Source organism: Lemur catta, chromosome 7 (assembly GCF_020740605.2).
Source record: "Lemur catta isolate mLemCat1 chromosome 7, mLemCat1.pri, whole genome shotgun sequence".
Lineage (NCBI taxonomy): Eukaryota > Metazoa > Chordata > Mammalia > Primates > Lemuridae > Lemur > Lemur catta.
The window spans coordinates 102,823,764-102,840,953 of NC_059134.1; the positions used below are offsets into that span (position 1 = coordinate 102,823,764).

Sequence of the window (17,190 nt, forward strand, 5' to 3'; positions counted from 1 at the left end):
AGAGCACCGCAGCAGCAGCGCACACTCACTGCATCCTCGTGCCTTTTCTGTTCTTTTCGTTCTTTTCTTTCTGGCTCAGAATGGGCCACATAACTAACCACTTGGCATCGTGGTTTGTGCTGTGTCTCATGAACAAGCGTACATCATCTGACTGTGTGAGTTTGTGGAGCTGTAGTATACGGCACAATCCTAGGAACTTAGTGGGGTTTTCTATTGTTATGACTTAAAACTGTTCTCTACTTGTAGGAATAACAGAGGAAGAGAGACAGTTTCTGGCTCCTCCGATGCTGAAGTTCACTAGAAGCCTGTCCATGCCAGACACCTCTGAGGATATCCCCCCGCCACCGCAGTCTGTGCCCCCGTCTCCACCACCTCCTTCCCCCACTGCTTACAACTGCCCTAAGTCCCCAACTCCAAGAGTCTATGGGACCATAAAGCCCGCATTCAATCAGAATTCTGCCGCCAAGGTGTCCCCAGCCACGAGGTCTGACACGGTGGCCACCATGATGCGGGAAAAGGGAATGTTCTACAGGAGAGAGTTAGACCGCTACTCCCTAGACTCCGATGACCTCTACAGTCGGAACGCCGGCCCCCAGGCCACCTTCCGCAATAAGAGAGGCCAGATGCCTGAAAACCCATACTCAGAGGTGGGGAAGATCGCGAGCAAAGCTGTCTACGTCCCTGCCAAGCCCGCCCGGCGGAAGGGGATGCTGGTGAAGCAGTCCAACGTGGAGGACAGCCCGGAGAAGACGTGCTCCATCCCCATCCCCACCATCATCGTGAAGGAGCCGTCCACCAGCAGCAGCGGCAAAAGCAGCCAGGGCAGCAGCATGGAGATCGACCCCCAGGCCTCGGAGCAGCCAGGCCAGCTGCGGCCCGACGACAGCCTGACCGTCAGCAGTCCCTTCGCAGCCGCCATCGCCGGGGCCGTGCGTGACCGAGAGAAGCGGCTGGAAGCCAGGAGGAACTCCCCAGCCTTCCTCTCCACAGACCTGGGGGATGAGGACGTGGGCCTGGGGCCACCTGCTCCCAGGACACGGCCCTCCAAGTTCCCCGAGGAGGGCGGGTTTGGCGATGAGGATGGCGCCGAGCAGCTGTCGTCCCCAGTGCCAGGGGCAGCACCCAGGGAGCCCGAGAACCATTTCGTGGGTGGTGGCGAGGCCAGTGCTCAGGGTGAGGCCGGGAGGCCACTGAATTCCACATCCAAAGCCACAGGGCCCGAGAGCAGCTCGGCGGCGCCCCCCAAGAGCAGCGGCGCAGCCGGCCCTGAGAATTACGTGCATCCGCTCACAGGGAGGCTGCTCGGCCCCAGCTCCCCACTGGCCCTGGCGCTCTCTGCAAGGGACCGAGCCTTGAAGGAATCCCAGCAGGGACCCAGGGGGGAGGCCCCCAGGGCTGACCTCAACAAACCTCTTTACGTCGACACCAAAATGAGGCCCAGCACAGAAACCGGCTTCCCTCCGGTCACCAGGCAGAATACCCGGGGGCCCCTGCGGCGTCAGGAGACGGAGAACAAGTACGAGACTGACCTGGGCAGGGACCGCAGAGGCGACGACAAGAAGAACATGCTCATCGACATCGTGGACACGTCCCAGCAGAAGTCGGCCGGGCTGCTGATGGTCCACACCGTGGACGCCACCAAGTTGCAGGACTCCCTGGAGGAAGAGGACGAGAAAGCAGACGTGGACATGAAGCCGGACAACTCGCTGTCTGAGGTGCCAGAAGGTGTTTCCGAAACCGAAGGTGCTTTACAGATCTCCGCTGCCCCCGAGCCCGCCGCCGCGCCCGGCAGAACCATTGTGGCGGCCGGCTCCATGGAAGAGGCGGTGATTTTGCCATTCCGCATCCCTCCTCCCCCTCTGGCATCCGTGGACTTGGATGAGGATTTTATTTTTACAGAGCCATTGCCTCCTCCCCTGGAATTTGCAAATAGTTTTGATATCCCCGACGACCGTGCTGCTTCTGTCCCCGCTCTCACGGACTTGGTCAAGCAGAAAAAAAACGACACTCCTCAGCCCCCTTCATTGAACTCCAGCCAACCAACCAACTCTGCAGACAGCAAGAAGCCAGCCGGTCTTTCAAACTGTCTGCCTGCCTCATTCCTGCCACCCCCTGAGAGCTTTGACGCTGTCACCGACTCTGGGATCGAGGAGGTGGACAGCCGGAGTAGCAGCGACCACCATCTCGAGACGACCAGCACTATCTCCACAGTGTCCAGCATCTCCACCCTGTCTTCTGAGGGCGGGGAGAACGTGGACACCTGCACAGTCTATGCAGATGGGCAAGCATTTATGGTTGACAAACCCCCAGTACCTCCTAAGCCAAAAATGAAGCCCATAATTCACAAAAGCAATGCACTTTACCAAGATGCGCTCGTGGAAGAGGATGTAGATAGCTTTGTTATCCCCCCACCCGCCCCCCCCGCCCCCACCGGGCAGTGCCCAGCCCGGGATGGCCAAGGTTATCCAGCCAAGGACCTCTAAGTTGTGGGGCGATGTCACAGAGGTCAAAAGCCCAATTCTCTCAGGCCCAAAGGCAAATGTTATTAGTGAATTGAACTCAATCCTGCAGCAAATGAACCGAGAGAAATCGGCAAAGCCGGGGGAAGGTCTGGATTCACCGACGGGAGCCAAGTCCACCAGCCTCGCTCCAAGGTAAGTCCCGCGGTCGGCTCAGGCACACAGTGCTCTGTGTGCACACTGTCCAGGGCTGACCAGGAAAGCCCTCAGGGAGCAGCCCAGGTGGACGCGAAGAGGGGATCCGTAAAGCCTCTTGTGTTAGCCACATCTGTTACCCAGTAACCGCGCTTCTTTTTCTCATGCTCCTGGACTCTGGGACAGCAGAGTGATGACCACAGGCATCCCAACAGGACATGGTGCTCCCTCGTACAGACGTGTAGATGAGGTCGCACGAAGCCACCTGCGCCTTGGCTTCCAAAGAGAAGCTCTGCTCTCTCCTCTGTGCCCTCCACATCTTTGCCAGGACCACCTAAAAGGCCATTTAGAGCCACACCAAGGCCCAACCAAGCTTGGTTGCAGGAGCCACCACGCCAGCTGGGGGGCAGGCGGGGATCTGCACGTATGGGTTCTTCTCCCCTCCCTTCACGGGCAGGTTTGAGGGCAGGGAGGTGCTGGGCTGTGGCTTTACTGGGGACTTCAGAGTAAGATGCATCCCTCCCTGCCGGCCCCTCCTATTCCAGGGGCAGACGCCGGGAGGAAAAGCCTCCAATTGTCCCGAGTCGCCACTCAGAGCATCATGCGGGGTTTAAGTTGTTTCCATTGGAACTGGAGGGGGAATAAAGGAGGAATCATTTCTAAGCCCAACCTGGAGGCCCCGTCTGAGGCTCTGTCTAGAACGGGCCCTCAATTGTCTGCAGCTTCGGGGCAACTGCCACCGGAGCCCCATCTGCTCCCGAGATCACCAGAGACGTGCGCCACTTTGCTGTTCCCCAGGTGGCAGTGCTCTGCCATCTCCCCCTCTGTTTGATCTCGGGTTTCATCATTTTGACTAATGAAGTCTTTCTTCATACTCCTGCTGGGCAGGCATTTGAGTCAAACAACTAAGTCCATTAATCAGTGATACCACACTACAGTGGGGTCTTGAGAGGCAGGCTGAGAGCCACAATTTTCCCAGCTGTCTTCTGTGTGGATGTAAATAAACTACTCGATGGCTCCCATTACTCTCAGAGGAGTATTGACGGGCGGCCTAGTTAGAGAAGACGTTGACACCGCTGTCTTTGAATGAGGCACCCACCGCCAGCTGTGACATTCACGTAGTACCTCCAGTTGAAGAGAAATTCTTTAAAAATTCCATTTCTGGTAGACATTTGTACATACATAGCTACAAATATTAATGTTATATACTCAAACGTCTCAAGGAAATCTTAAAAACCGACTAGTTTTGCCCTTTCCCATTACATAATGATATGGTTCTTTAGTCATTACATTATGTGAAAATAACAATTAAGAAGACTTAGTGTTTCACACTTTACAACTTTCACATGGGTGAATAATCCCTATGGCGACTGGGGAGCTGGAAGGTGAGTAGTAACTAGACCCATTTTTAAGTGAGGCTAAGTAGCTTGTCCACATGCATGGCCAGTAGGAGATGGAGCCAGGACTCGGGCTAAGGTTTCTGGCTCCTGCTTCCCGTGTTAGCAATGTCCACAGTAAGGACAGCGGGAAGGGCGCGATTCTGAGGCTGGAGGAAGGAATTCACTGTTCAGGCCAGTGGGGCAGCCTGTACCGAGCTGTGACCCCCAAGCACTCCCACCTGGTGAGTGCAGGGACCTCTTCCACGGGCCTCTCTCTCAAAAGCAGCTGGATAGCTCACGCCCTCTGATCACTTTTGGGCTGGATGAGCTCCTGGGTGCTCACAGAGTAAGATTCCAACTTGCACATGTCTCTAGGGCTTCCCTGCCCTGCATTTCTCTAGATGACGCTAGGCAGGAAGGGGCTCAGAGCAGACATCACGGGGCAGAATCCTGCTGGATTTCTTAAGGAGAATAGCTGCACGATCACCTCCAACTGGATTGGTGCATGGTTGCCAGGGACAGCCACTTCCCAGCCATCCTAGTATTTGTAATGCAGCTCATTTACAATAAGATCATTAGCTAACACCTGTTAAGCACTCACCAAATGCCAGGCATCGTGTTCCACAGGTACCATGGCAGCAGGGCCTGTGCTCATGCAGACAAGGAAACGGAAGGTCAGAGTGCTGAAGCCCCCGGGCCAGGGGTACTTCATTGGAAGGCACAGAACTAGCCCTGCAACTGGGCTGGCTCGGGGTCAACTCCTGACCTCCAGCAGGAGGCAGGGATCACCTTGGAGGAAAGGCCAACTATCTAACTGAACATTTGCAAGGCTGAGATTGCCGAGGGCAAGAGAGCTCTCAGGCCTTCTAACTCCCCTTGGGCTGGGCTGAGCACCATGGCTCTTTGGTGACCCCGTGGCTAATGACAGGCAGGCTTAGTCACTAAGGGTCACTGGCGCTGCCAAGCTCCCAGAGGCCATGTCCGTTCCTCCCTGCTACTGGCCAAGGGTTATACTCGGAGTTGGATCAGGCACAGGATGGCCCTGTGGATGGGGCCAGAGGATGAACATGGAGGTCATTCACTTTAGACACTGAACTAGGCACTCTAATCCTCACTCTTTGGATCTTATGACCTCACCATGTTGAGCACCTGAGGCAAGGCCGTAGTGGATGTGAGCTGCAGCCACAGGACATGCTGACAAGGGCAAATTGGAGTGACAGCACAACCACTAGTGAGTCCAGAACAGAGTTATGAAGGCGTAACGAAGCACTCCCCCAGCCCAGAGTGCGTCTTTCTCACCAACAAGTAGCACCCGACTCCGCTTTTCCCGACGCAGATGTACCCCCGGCACGTCTCATTGCTGGGGCATTGCCTTCGTTGTTAGGCCTGGTATCTGCTCATTTGGATCAGACAAACCCGGCATGCTCCCAGCTGGGGCTCACCACCCCTTTAAATACATCTAAAAATTAAAAGCTGTGAATGGCCATGGGCAAAATGAGGCACGAAATTGGATGAAGGGAATTCCTATTGAGGAAAAAGAAATGAGTTTTTCTAGGGAAAATTGAAAGCCGGCCATGCTTTTTGAAACGACAAGCAGTGGTGCAAAAATCCATTTCCACAGGACCAAGTTTTGATTGTCCAAGAAAGGGACGGTTTTCAGAGTTGTTCCACAGCTGCTCCTTCACTAAGTGGGCAAAAACCTCAGCTGAACTTGACCCTTCTAAAGTTACTTTCACCCTTGGGTGCTTTCTCAACAACTCTGAGGGGAGATTATTTTCTTTTTACTTCTTGCTAGAACCCAGGACAGGATTGAGGGAAGAAGAAGAAAATTACATGACTAGATCCTTGCTTTCTTGGGCACATTTGATTTAACTTGAGCAACGAATGTGTTTCTGCTGCTAAAAGTTCTTCCCTGAAATCAGGGATGACGTGGAATTTGGAGATGTCTTGATTACAAATATGCTGTTGAAAGGAGTCCAGTCAAGTAGTTTTCTTTAGTACATAGCACTAGAGGCATCTCTGAGGCCTGGGCTAAAAACACCCTGCCAGGAATGGAGTCAGCAGTTCTGGGAAAAGCGTCCTGGTGGCCACCCAGCCTGATCATCCACCCAGGAGGTAATCTCACCTTGAAGGGAATAAGCGATTAGCAAACAGGTCAGTGACGGAAGCCGTGGTTTGGGGAGAGCATGAGTCTCCATGGAGACTCGGGGGACTCTCCCTCTGCAGCTGCTAGCCTGTGGGCTTCCCTGCCCATCCCCCGCCCCACCGCAGTACTGCTAGCTGGGGGGGGGGGGGGGTGTCCCAGCACAGGATCCTGGTGCTCTGCGGCCCTGCCCTCCCCCAGGAGCTCAGAGTTAAGAAGGTGAACCTGTAGTGCCAGCGACAGCCTGGAGCTCTCACACTAGAATGGGCGCGTGAAAATACTAGCCCAGCTACAGTGTCCTTCACTTGCACTGTGCTTTTTACTTTTCAAAGACCTTCAGAAATCTACTGATGCACGCGATTTTCACAGCCCTGGAGGTGTTAGGCATTGACTGGTGTTCTCGCCACTTGGTTACAGTCCCGGAGCCAGGTGCAAGCACACTTTCCAGGTGCAGACCTGGGAGACCACTGGACACTCAGTCCTGGGGCTTGGATCCACGGCCCAGCCCCATGGTGCCCTAGTTCGCTGAACTGTTGCTTTCTAGGGTGGAGAGTAACAAGAATACACCAACAAGGACGCCTGGGCCTTCCAAAGTGAGGTACCAGAGTCTGTCATTAATCATTTATTCATCAAATAGCTATTGATCGCCTCTTATGTGCCAGGCCCCATGCTGAGCCCAGAATTTATCACCGAACAAGGAAAACATTCCAGGTCTCTCTTCCTTTGAGGAGCTCAAATTCTTGAGGGGAGACATGGGTGATAAAGGATAAACAATGTCACAAATGCTGCCAATGAGCTAGGAGGTGCTAACAGGTTAGAGTGACCACGTGCAGAAAGGACTCTTTTAGGAAGTGACATTTGAATGACCTGTAATACAAAAAGGAGCTAGCTATGCAAAAAACCAGGCACGGGCAGCCCAGGCACAGGCCTGCACTCTAGAGACAAGCAGGTACATTCCAGGGATAAGTGCCTCAGGAACCCCAAAAAACACAGCACAGTTTGCCTGGCTTATATGCTTTGACCCAAAACAAACCAGCTACGACCCAGGAGACCTAAGCATCATTTCTCCCGGCTTAATTGAGATATAATTGACAAATACCAGACGCTAATTTTACAGCAAAATAATCTGTTGTTCTTTGCCAACATATCCATGGAAAAGGTCAGCTTCACTTTCACCCTGCGTGTGGGGGGCAACAGGGCAGTAAGTGCGTGCTATGGGGGTCCCCTGTGGCTTCCATCAGAGGGCACGGCATATGCTGGTTCCCCCAGGGTCCCCTCCAGATCGTCAGCCTTTCTGGTGGGTCCAGAAGGGACCTTGAGACTGGCCTTCACCTTTCGAAGGCATGGCTAGGCTTGGGGGAGGATATTCCTCCCTGGAACTCCGGGTACAAGGGGCCCCTGCCGGGGGTTCGGGCTGCCTGGGAGCTTGGGCCCACTCCCAGCACAGTCACTGTCAAGGCCCCGGCTTCCCGTCCCTGTGCCCACTGACTTGCAGCACCTGCTTCCCCTCCCTCCCGGTGCCTCCGGCTCTTCACCGGCTCTCGGCAGTGTCATCCTGAGCACCTCTTGATTTTAAAATAAATCAATTTGGGTTGTTAAAAAATGATCTCTGCCCAGCTGGTCCCAGAGCAGACTTCAAAGCAGACTCAATAATAGAAGCTGCCTAATGACAGCTTCATAATCTCAGCACCGTCGGGGTGGTTTTATCATTTCACGGCACCAACTGAAACATTAAGATAATGTCAGTGAATGAAGTTGTAGATAATGTGGTGAACACTGGTTAGAGTGTGACTGCCTAGACTCGTATTTGGAAGGGGCTGGTCTGGTCTGCTGGGAGCACCTGTCCTTGCACATCAAAGGTCAGGTCTCCAATCAGATGCTTCCTTCCCAGTTTGCACGGGACGCATTTGGCAAGAACGTATAACAGGGTGCCCATTTCCCCCTGAAAGCTGGGTGCCTCCTTGATCTTAGATGTGAACCTCCCAGCAGAGACCTGGATTCCCAGGAGGGCTGCTGAACCCAGGGCAGCCCACCCCACTCCCGGGTCTGGCTCTGTAAGCTTGGTCAAGTCACTTAGCCAAGTGATCTGGGAAATGGACATAACATCCCTTAACTGTTCATTCAACAATGATTTATTACACCCCATTCTGGGCCAGGCACTGAGGACTGAAGACAGACGAGGGCCCCTCACAGCGCTCAGAGCCCGCGGATGGCAGCGAGGCCTGAGTGTGCAGACAGCTGCCGAGATGGACATGAAGCACAGTGCAAGCCAGCGGTGCTGACTCCGCTGAGGCCTCGGGCACACGGCTAGCGACTCAGCAGCCCCAGTTCTGAGCCTTCAGTGCCCCACTTACCAGGAGGCTACAAAGACAGCGTAACTCAACTGGAAAGCAGTCTGGAAATGAGCGCTATTTTACATGCAGGATGGTGGCTTGTCACTAAAACACAGACGTGTGACTTGGTGTGCAGGAGAGAATTTTATGCTGACAGGACTCTGGACCCAGCACCAGGGCCAGGCTCCTGCCAGGCAGTCTGTGTGGGGGACAGAAGGAGCAGGCCCAGTGGGCCACAATGAACAGCCCCTGGCCCACTGTCAGTTATTGTCCAAGAGCCAAACTGGATTTGTAAACAGTGCACAAGCTGCCTGCGCGTTTACTTCCCCCACCCCATTTAACTTGTACTGGCCGATGGAATAACAGCACATCTCCGAGTGTCTCAATTACCTCTTGATTTTTTTTTTTTTAATTCTCATGTTTCTATATGGATTTGATTTAAAAGGCAGGCCAGAGAGTGAGAGTCCAAGACAGGGTGTGTGTGAGTGTATATGCGTCTGTTCTAAATCAGAGCATCAGATTCCCATGTGTTCCGCCTGGGAACCCAGTGGTTGCTTAGCAACGTAAGGATCTGTGCAACCGGGAGGATCCAGTGAACACGGGTGTGATGAAGCAGGAGAGAATCGCGCACTGAGGAGGAGGGCGGGGTGGGCCAGCCCAGGGCAGGCCTCGCTGGGCTTCCCAGATTCGCTGGCCGTCCTTTCCTGTAGGCATGTTGGGCGGGGCACCAGCAGGGCATCTGCCCGCCCCCGTGATTAGCTGCTGGCTGTCCGTCATCTCATCCTTGTAGGGTGGCCTCCCCTCACCCCACTGGGAATGTTGGTTTATCCTCCCTAAGCTGCAGAAGAGAGAACATGGTTCAGGCCCCAAGTTAGGGAATTAGCAGTAAGCTGGTTCTCAGAGGGCTTCAGGCAGAGGCTAACAGCATTCCAATGTCACTGTTTTCTCTTTCTTAACTTTTTCCTGGATATTTTTCTTCTTTTTAAGTGAGTTACACTATCCCAAGCCAAAGAAGGCAAGGTTGTTATTTTCCTGTTCTAAATATGAAAGTGATGCCCATATTGGTTTTCAAAGTGGACCTCCAGAAGGGACCACCTTGGACAGATTCTCAGCCAACGTCTGTGCCACTGTTTTCATTCCATCCATCGAAAGATGCTTTTTTTTTTCTTTCTTAATTTTGCAGTGTTGTCTCAAGTCATTGCATTTTGTCATTTTCATTTGCTCCCATGATGGGTGTTAACAGAAGAGGGTCATGCTGAACAGAAGTAAGTGCCGCCTGCAGTAACACCGCGTGCTCTCGTGTGTGCCACTGTCTTTCGCTCCTGCTGCCCACGAAGGTGTTTGCAGAGCCTCCTCACTTCCCGCACACACACCTGCCTGTAGAGCCCTTCCGTGCCTGGGACTGGTTGGGGTATTTCCACAGTGAGGCTGGCATTGCTGCCATCCCTGGGCCAGAGATACCCACTGTTAAACACTGCCCAGGTTTGTAGCAGTCGCTGTCACTTGAGGAATTAACTTGCCTCTGCTTCACAAGCCTAATGAGCAACAGGGCTGCTCCTCAGCTGTGCTGCCTCAGTGGATCCACCCAGAGCCAGGGTCATGGGCACGGTCACCAGCGAAGTCACCTCCCCCACCCCAGTCGTACCTGAGCAAATGTGTTCCTGCAGGATATTTTCCCACTTAACGAAAAGCATGCCTTCTTCCCCAAAGGTCCTGGCCCTAATTAACACGACAAATAGCCTCTGAATGCAGTGGCTTCACACTTTCTCATCTTATTTCAATCATCTTATTTTGCCAAAGTGAAAAAAGTGAGCCTTCCCCAAAACACACACACCTTATGGCTGTGGCGCACAGAGACAGGCCATCTTGATGGACACACCACGACAGTCCCTACCAGTTTTAGCCTGCTCAGGTTGGAACTGGGGCAGATCTTTGGATCCTACTTGAGCACCAGAGTTTTTTCTCATATCCTGTGTCCACGGCCCACTTCTCTCCTGAGAATCTAAATCTGGACACCAGAGAGTACGGGCCCCTTCCCCTGCACGTGAAGCCCAGCTGGGCTCCGATTTCTTGATTTTGAACAACTGAGCCTAGCAGCAGTGGCAGAGTCCTCAGTCTCACCTGCGGCTGCCTCATACCTGTTGGTGTACACAGTCCACCAGCACAACCAGTGACCGGCACCTCCTCGGGGGGAGCGGATGGGCAGGCCCCAGGTAGGAACACCCTGTTGGTAGCAAGTCCCACCTGGGGCGCCCAGCCCTCCAGGAAACTGCATGTGAGCACTCCGTGGGTGGAGGTGCCTGGCCCTGCAGTGTGCACCTACCAGCCCCTGGAAACACTTCTCACGACAGGATGGACGCTCGAGTACACAGCACTGGCCCCTATTCAGATCTGCTCTTTGCTTTTCATGGTGGAATATTCCATACTTGGAGTAACAAGGACTGACATCAAGTGGGGAAGTGTCACAAGGCTTGGATGCACCTAGGTAACTGATTGGTGGTTTTACCCAAATACACATCAGTGATAAAGAAAACAAACAGCAGCAAAAGAAAGGAACAGTCGGGAGACGGGCAGACCAGACCGGCAGCCTCGCCTGTCTCCAGCCCACCCCTTTCAGTCAGCTTCTGTGCAGGTTCTAGCCCCTTAGCCTTTTGCACGTCCTGGAAGAAAAACCAGGGCCTAACCAAGTGGTTTCTAAAGTCCAGCGTCTATCAGAATGCCTGGGGTTTGGTTAATTGTAAGGCACCTGGTCCCTGTCCCCATCCTATTTCAGTAGGTTCAAGAGGGGCTCAGGAATCCTCACTTGACCAGAGTCCTGGGTGACTTTTAGAACTGCCGCTCTAACTGGGCAGCAGCTAATCCCCAGCGACAATCAAGATGCAAACGGACAAGACTGGCTGACAGCAGACTTGCAGGGCTTCAGTCTTGTCCCTGGGGAGTCTCCCCACATGGCGGCATCTCAGCTGCCAGAGTGCTCCTCTCGTCCACGACCCTTCCACTGAGACACCGTGGCCGCCCACCTTCACTCGCAGCCACGGTGCCACTCCCATGCCGCTCCCCGCACTGTCCGGGGCACTTCCTCCCAGCTGTCCCACCACTTAGAAGGGGAGGAACCCATTTTACAGATGAAGACATGGAGGCTCATGGGCCGGTATTTGGCAGAGCCAGGGCTCCAACAGACATCTCTCGAGTCCAGATCCTGAGGAGGGGCCTGTGGTAGGATAGATCTTTCCAGAAGGGAGTGGGTGGTCTATCCACATCCATGTGAATGAGCCCAAAAGGAAAAGACACACACCTACCCTTGTGCCTCCCCAGTGGCTGTGGCTTTCCCTGGGCCAGTGGGATGGACATGCCTTCTGTTTGGAGACAGCAGAATGTGCACCAGGGCCCACAGGGGCGGTGGTTCCTCCCTAGGTGTGTGAGAAAGCCCACCATGGGCCTTGGCCAAAACCCGTGGGGGAGTGGTGTATGAAAAGTCCACCTCCACATAGGTGAGCGTGGGGACTAGGGACTTTTCCAGCACTGAGCTGTGACCTCCTCCCCACGGAAGTCATCCAGCTACCTCACTGGGGCCAGTAAAGGTTGGACCCAGAGTTAAGCCTGTCCCCTCTCCAGCTGTGGGGGCTTTACCTGCCCAACCAGAGCAGGAGGGGCACAGGGGACTGCCAGGGACTCCCATGGCCACTGGGAGAACGGGGCTCCCTTCAGAGTTCTGCTTTTTGATAAGGACTGTATGTCCTACTGATGAATCTTTCACAGGAAAAGGGCTAAAAATTACCTAAAAATCCCTGAGTGCCCCCAGGCAGCCACGGCTTTCCACTTACTGAAAGAGGGCCTGGGAAGGCCCCGCCCTGCACTCGGCCATTCAAGGCAACGAGCGGAGGACGCTGGGCAGTTGAGAAGAGGCTCTCTCCTCAAGGGTGTGCCTCCTGCTCGATGACATGGGGCACGCCGTTTCCCTAAGGGGTAGTGATGAGGTCACTGGGCACGTCCCACTCAGGGGACAGGACTCCATTCTGGCCTTGTCTTCATGCTCTATTCGAGCCTTACAAGGGCCTCATGGGCCACCTTCCAGCTGGCCCTCCCCTCCCACCAGCACCTCCATCCTGGATTCAGGTGAGTGGGCTGCCTGGTGTGCTCTGGTGTCTCCCTACAACTCTGCCTCTGCTCCTTCCTCCCCGTCCTATCATTTGCTCACTGCCACGTGAGCACATCTGCCACTAGATGCTCTGGTGTGGTCTGGGTGTCCCCCTCACCTTCCTCGGTCATCTGCATCCTGCCACCCTGACACGGTAACCTGCCTTGTAATGATTTTCTCTGTTGTTGCCATTTCAGAAGCCCAGAGGTCATGAGCACCGTCTCAGGTACACGGAGCACGACAGTCACCTTCACTGTCCGCCCTGGCACTTCCCAGCCCATCACCCTGCAGAGCCGGCCCCACGACTATGAAAGTAGGACCTCAGGAACGAGACGTGCCCCGAGCCCTGTGGTCTCGCCAACGGAGATGAACAAAGAGATTCTGCCTGCCCCTCTGTCCGCTGCTGCTGCCTCTCCTTCTCCCACTCTCTCCGATGTCTTTAGCCTTCCGAGCCAGCCCCCCTCCGGGGACCTATTTGGCTTGAACCCAGTGGGACGCAGCAGGTCGCCATCTCCCTCGATACTGCAACAGCCAATCTCAAATAAGCCTTTTACAACTAAACCTGTCCACCTGTGGACTAAACCAGATGTGGCAGATTGGCTGGAAAGTCTAAACTTGGGTGAACATAAGGAGACCTTCATGGACAATGAGATCGATGGCAGTCACTTACCAAACCTTCAGAAGGAAGACCTAATCGACCTTGGGGTGACTCGAGTTGGGCACAGAATGAACATAGAAAGGGCTTTGAAACAGCTGCTTGACAGATAAGGACGGCTGCGCTTTACCCTTACAGACTTCTTGTTATAAGTAGAGATGGGCTTGCACTGAAATACTAGGATGGCCAAGCAAGTCTGTGAGCATCAACCCCGTTCCATGGGTTTGTCTCCTGGTACCCAAAGAAATACTGTGTGTGTCCACAGTGTGGCTGAGCAGAGGCCTTGAAACCCTCATCTCTCTCTGGGTTTCTTGGGCAGGTTCTGTCAAACAGGGGACAAGGAGAGAGTGTTTTTCTAGCATGGAAAGAGATTCCCAGCCTGCCTCCCAGCATGCAGGTGACCTCACTTGCCGGGACCAAGAAGCTCCCCGTCGATTTCGCACGGGATCCTTGCTCTTGTAGGCAGACACCAGTGTGTTCTAGATACCTCCTGAGACCTCCCTCCTCTGCGTTCCGGGCAGCTCTCACCACCCTAGGCCCCAGCACCAGGCCTTCCTCAGTCCTGTGGCCTCTCAGAGGACACCCGATGCTCACTTGCTCCTTTCTCTCTCCTGTACTTTGCTTGCAGTGAGATGCTCCCAGATGTGTTTGTCTGGTGCCCCTTCTTGGGCCTGAAAGGTAGAGAAACTTTTTTGCCCTATACGGATTCTTTACCCCATCTCATCCTGTGATGAGCATCCATGGTTCTTTGGCCATGAAGTTCTTGGCAGTGGTGGGGGGTTTGAATGGGATCGTGCCCAGCTTTGCTTAGCTTTCTTTCTTTATTTCTGCAAATCTATTAGCATAATTCCAAGGTGGCCAAACAGATGGCACATGGAGTTAGCCAAAGCACAAAGTCACGATTCCAAAAAGGAGAGGAGACCTGGCCATGGAACCAGCCAGTGTGCAGCTGCCTTGGTCCCAGGTCTCCTCGCGGACGAGAGCTGCTGTGTCTGCCAGGAGTCTCCATCCAGGATGGAGAAAGGGCTTCTCTGCCTCTCAGAATTCTTTTTCATAAAGGTGTGTTGAGCTCAGCAAAGACCAGAGCAGGTGAGCATCTACTCTGACATGAAGGACAAGAAGATGCACAGCTCACGGTGGGCATCACTGCTGCCCTGTGAGACGGTGTCTTCTCTGGGAGCTGGGGGGTGCAGGGCCCTCAGTTCTGAGCCCGGCCAAGGGTGAGCATCTCCGCTGAGACGGTCCTTTTGCTCTCAGAGGCCAGGGAAGATGGTACTTTGGGGATTTTCTCCTTTTTCTCTGGGTGTCTAGGAATCCCACCAGCTTGTCTTAACAGTACAGCAGGTCCTCTGAGGACCCAGTGGGTATGGAGTGTAGACAGAACCCAGGATTGAGAACACAGGTGGGCCGCAGGATCAGGGGGAGCAGCAGACAAGTAAGGCAAGGAAAGCAGGGCGGTCTCCTGGACAGCCAGCCCGGCCTCTCCGGCAAGGCTTCCTTGAGCACCCCAGGCTCTGCCCTGCAGCCCCGCTCCCGGTAACGATACCTCTGATTGCCAAGGGAGGTCACCAACTGCACATGGGCTGCCAAACATCCAGTCAGGCTTCCAGCACATTCTCCCACATTTGCAGGATACTCGAATGTCAGGTTTTTGGTTTTATTATGATTTCAGAACTAGCTCAGCCCATCTCTAATTATAAAACATGATTTTTTTTTCTTTCTTTTTTTTTTCTTTATGCTCACGACCAAGTGTCTGGTTAGGTCTGGAACAGCTCTAGAATGAATACATAAAATTTAGAAATTTAAAATCTCTTTCTTTACTGCAAGTTTAAATAGTTGTACAGATAGTTTATAAGCACAATATTTTAAGAAAAAAAAAGTGGCTGGTCTACTAGGCAGCCTTTGTGCCACTTCAGTGCTAGAAAGTTAAAGAAAAAAAAACTTTTGTGATTTAATAATACTATTTCTGTGGAATAATTATAAAAGTATGACCTTTTTAAATCAACCTTATTTGGATGCATCTGAACCAGCAGAGCTGTGTTATATTTTCTATCTTTGCTAGAACTTCATCACTGAACGACAATTTCTTCAAAAAAGTGGTTATAATTCACAATGCAGCAGTTTCTCTAAAAATAAAACCAAAATACACACACACCACACACACACAACTTTTCCAGCTACACGCCCCTGATTTGGAAACTGAGTCTAGACTTTCTCCTGTTCCAAAATGTTTTGCAGGTCAATCTTTATATTTGAATGATCCAATCCAACTTGAAATAATTGAATATTAAGGCGTTTTACCTTTTGTGTACTTTCAGTTTTTCCACGGGGGGATGAACAAACATTACTCTAGAGAAATTTCCAGCCAAGATACTATAGGTGGCCTGGGCTGCCCGATATTTTAGAAAAATGTAAAAATGGTGGTTTGGCCATTAATTTGTCTTCCATTTGGTGATAGTGCAAAATTTAGTAAGCCCACCACTTCACCATGGCTCTTTTTCCTTTGCCCACTGTTGGTATTACCTCTGTGCTCAGTGCCAGGCAAAATGCTAGATAAGAGGAGAATAAAAGAAACCTCTGGTAGATTGTACGCAATCACAACACGGTGACTTTGGGTTCATTAAACTTTGGCAGCCAGGTGGTGAGAGCTGGCTGTCACTCCCTTTCTTAAGAGACTTCAAGCCACATGCCACTAACCAGAAGCAAGCTGGCTAAACAGCTGATAAAATAGTTTATTTTTTACATTGTCTTATTATAGAAAAGTAATAGGATCTATCAGAACCTGCACTGACCAATAAACACGTTGCCAAGATGAATCGGTCTCTAGCTCTATTTGCTGATCTTGCTACAGAGAGCAATATAGCTCCTCATTCAAGTCACCACCCACTGTTCTCCCCCTTCAGGACATGTAAGGACCAGGCCCTATTCCATGACCCTCTTTAATGGTGGGACAAATGTTAAACTGCTCATATAAAGATGTTAATATTATTCCAGGTTTTAAGATCAACTTTTGTTATATATTGTAATTTAAATAAACTGCATTTACATACCTAGTTTCTGTAATATCGTGTATACAAAACCCAAATCTATCAAGATGTAAATTATGTATACCTGCCAAGATACCTTCTCCAGGGTGTCTGTGCACATTTTAAGTTAATTCATATAATATAAAAATGACTCAATGTGACTGTTGATTTGCTGAACTTTACATATCACAAAGTGAATTATTTGTGATACTTTAGTTAATAAAATGGTGAATTTTTTCTCAGTTATTGAACAAGCATCACCCAACTGATCTGGCAATGACTTTTTGTGTGTGGGCCACAAATATTGATTTTCCCATTAACAATTTTTTTTTGTTTTTTAAATACTAATATGTTTCACACTATAGTTTGTGTAACAACATGTGTTCGCATTATCTATGTTGCTGTTACTTTTGTGCTTTTATTCTTTTTAGACTTTATTAAAAAAACAAAACAAAACCAAACTCCTGTAATTTGCACTTTCTCCCAATCCTTTAATCTCTTGTATGGCAACCAAAATTACTGTAAAAAAATAAATATACTATTGCACTAAGGTTGTGGTTCTGATTGCAAACAGTGAAAACTGTCTGAATTAAACAAACAAGAAGTTGCCAAACTTGCAATCTAATGTAGGTTATTTGAAGCATCATAGCTGGCTTTACCTCTATAAAATTGACCAGATAATATCTTTCATCAAAGAGTAAAAATGCTCCTCCCACTGAGCTAAAAATATGCCTTGGTTCCATTTCCTTAAACTATTCTCAATGTATAAATGGAAACATGTATATTATTTCAGAGTTGTGAAAAATGTCGGAATGGGCTTTTCTTTTTGTTTTGGGGAGGAAGCCGGGATGCCACAGAGGTG

The 17,190-nt window shown here is 51.6% G+C and overlaps 1 protein-coding gene across 1 annotated transcript in view; it reads left to right on the forward strand.

Moving 5' to 3' along the window:
* The window catches only part of SHANK2 (SH3 and multiple ankyrin repeat domains 2), a 32,131-nt gene extending 15,253 nt beyond the window's left edge, over window positions 1–16,878 (forward strand). Inside the window, 3 exon segments of the mRNA XM_045557075.1 lie at window positions 247–2,417; window positions 2,419–2,654; window positions 12,845–16,878. Coding sequence (XP_045413031.1) covers window positions 247–2,417; window positions 2,419–2,654; window positions 12,845–13,415 — 2,978 coding nt within the window. The 3' untranslated portion in view covers window positions 13,416–16,878.
* The last annotated feature ends 312 nt before the right edge of the window (window positions 16,879–17,190 follow it).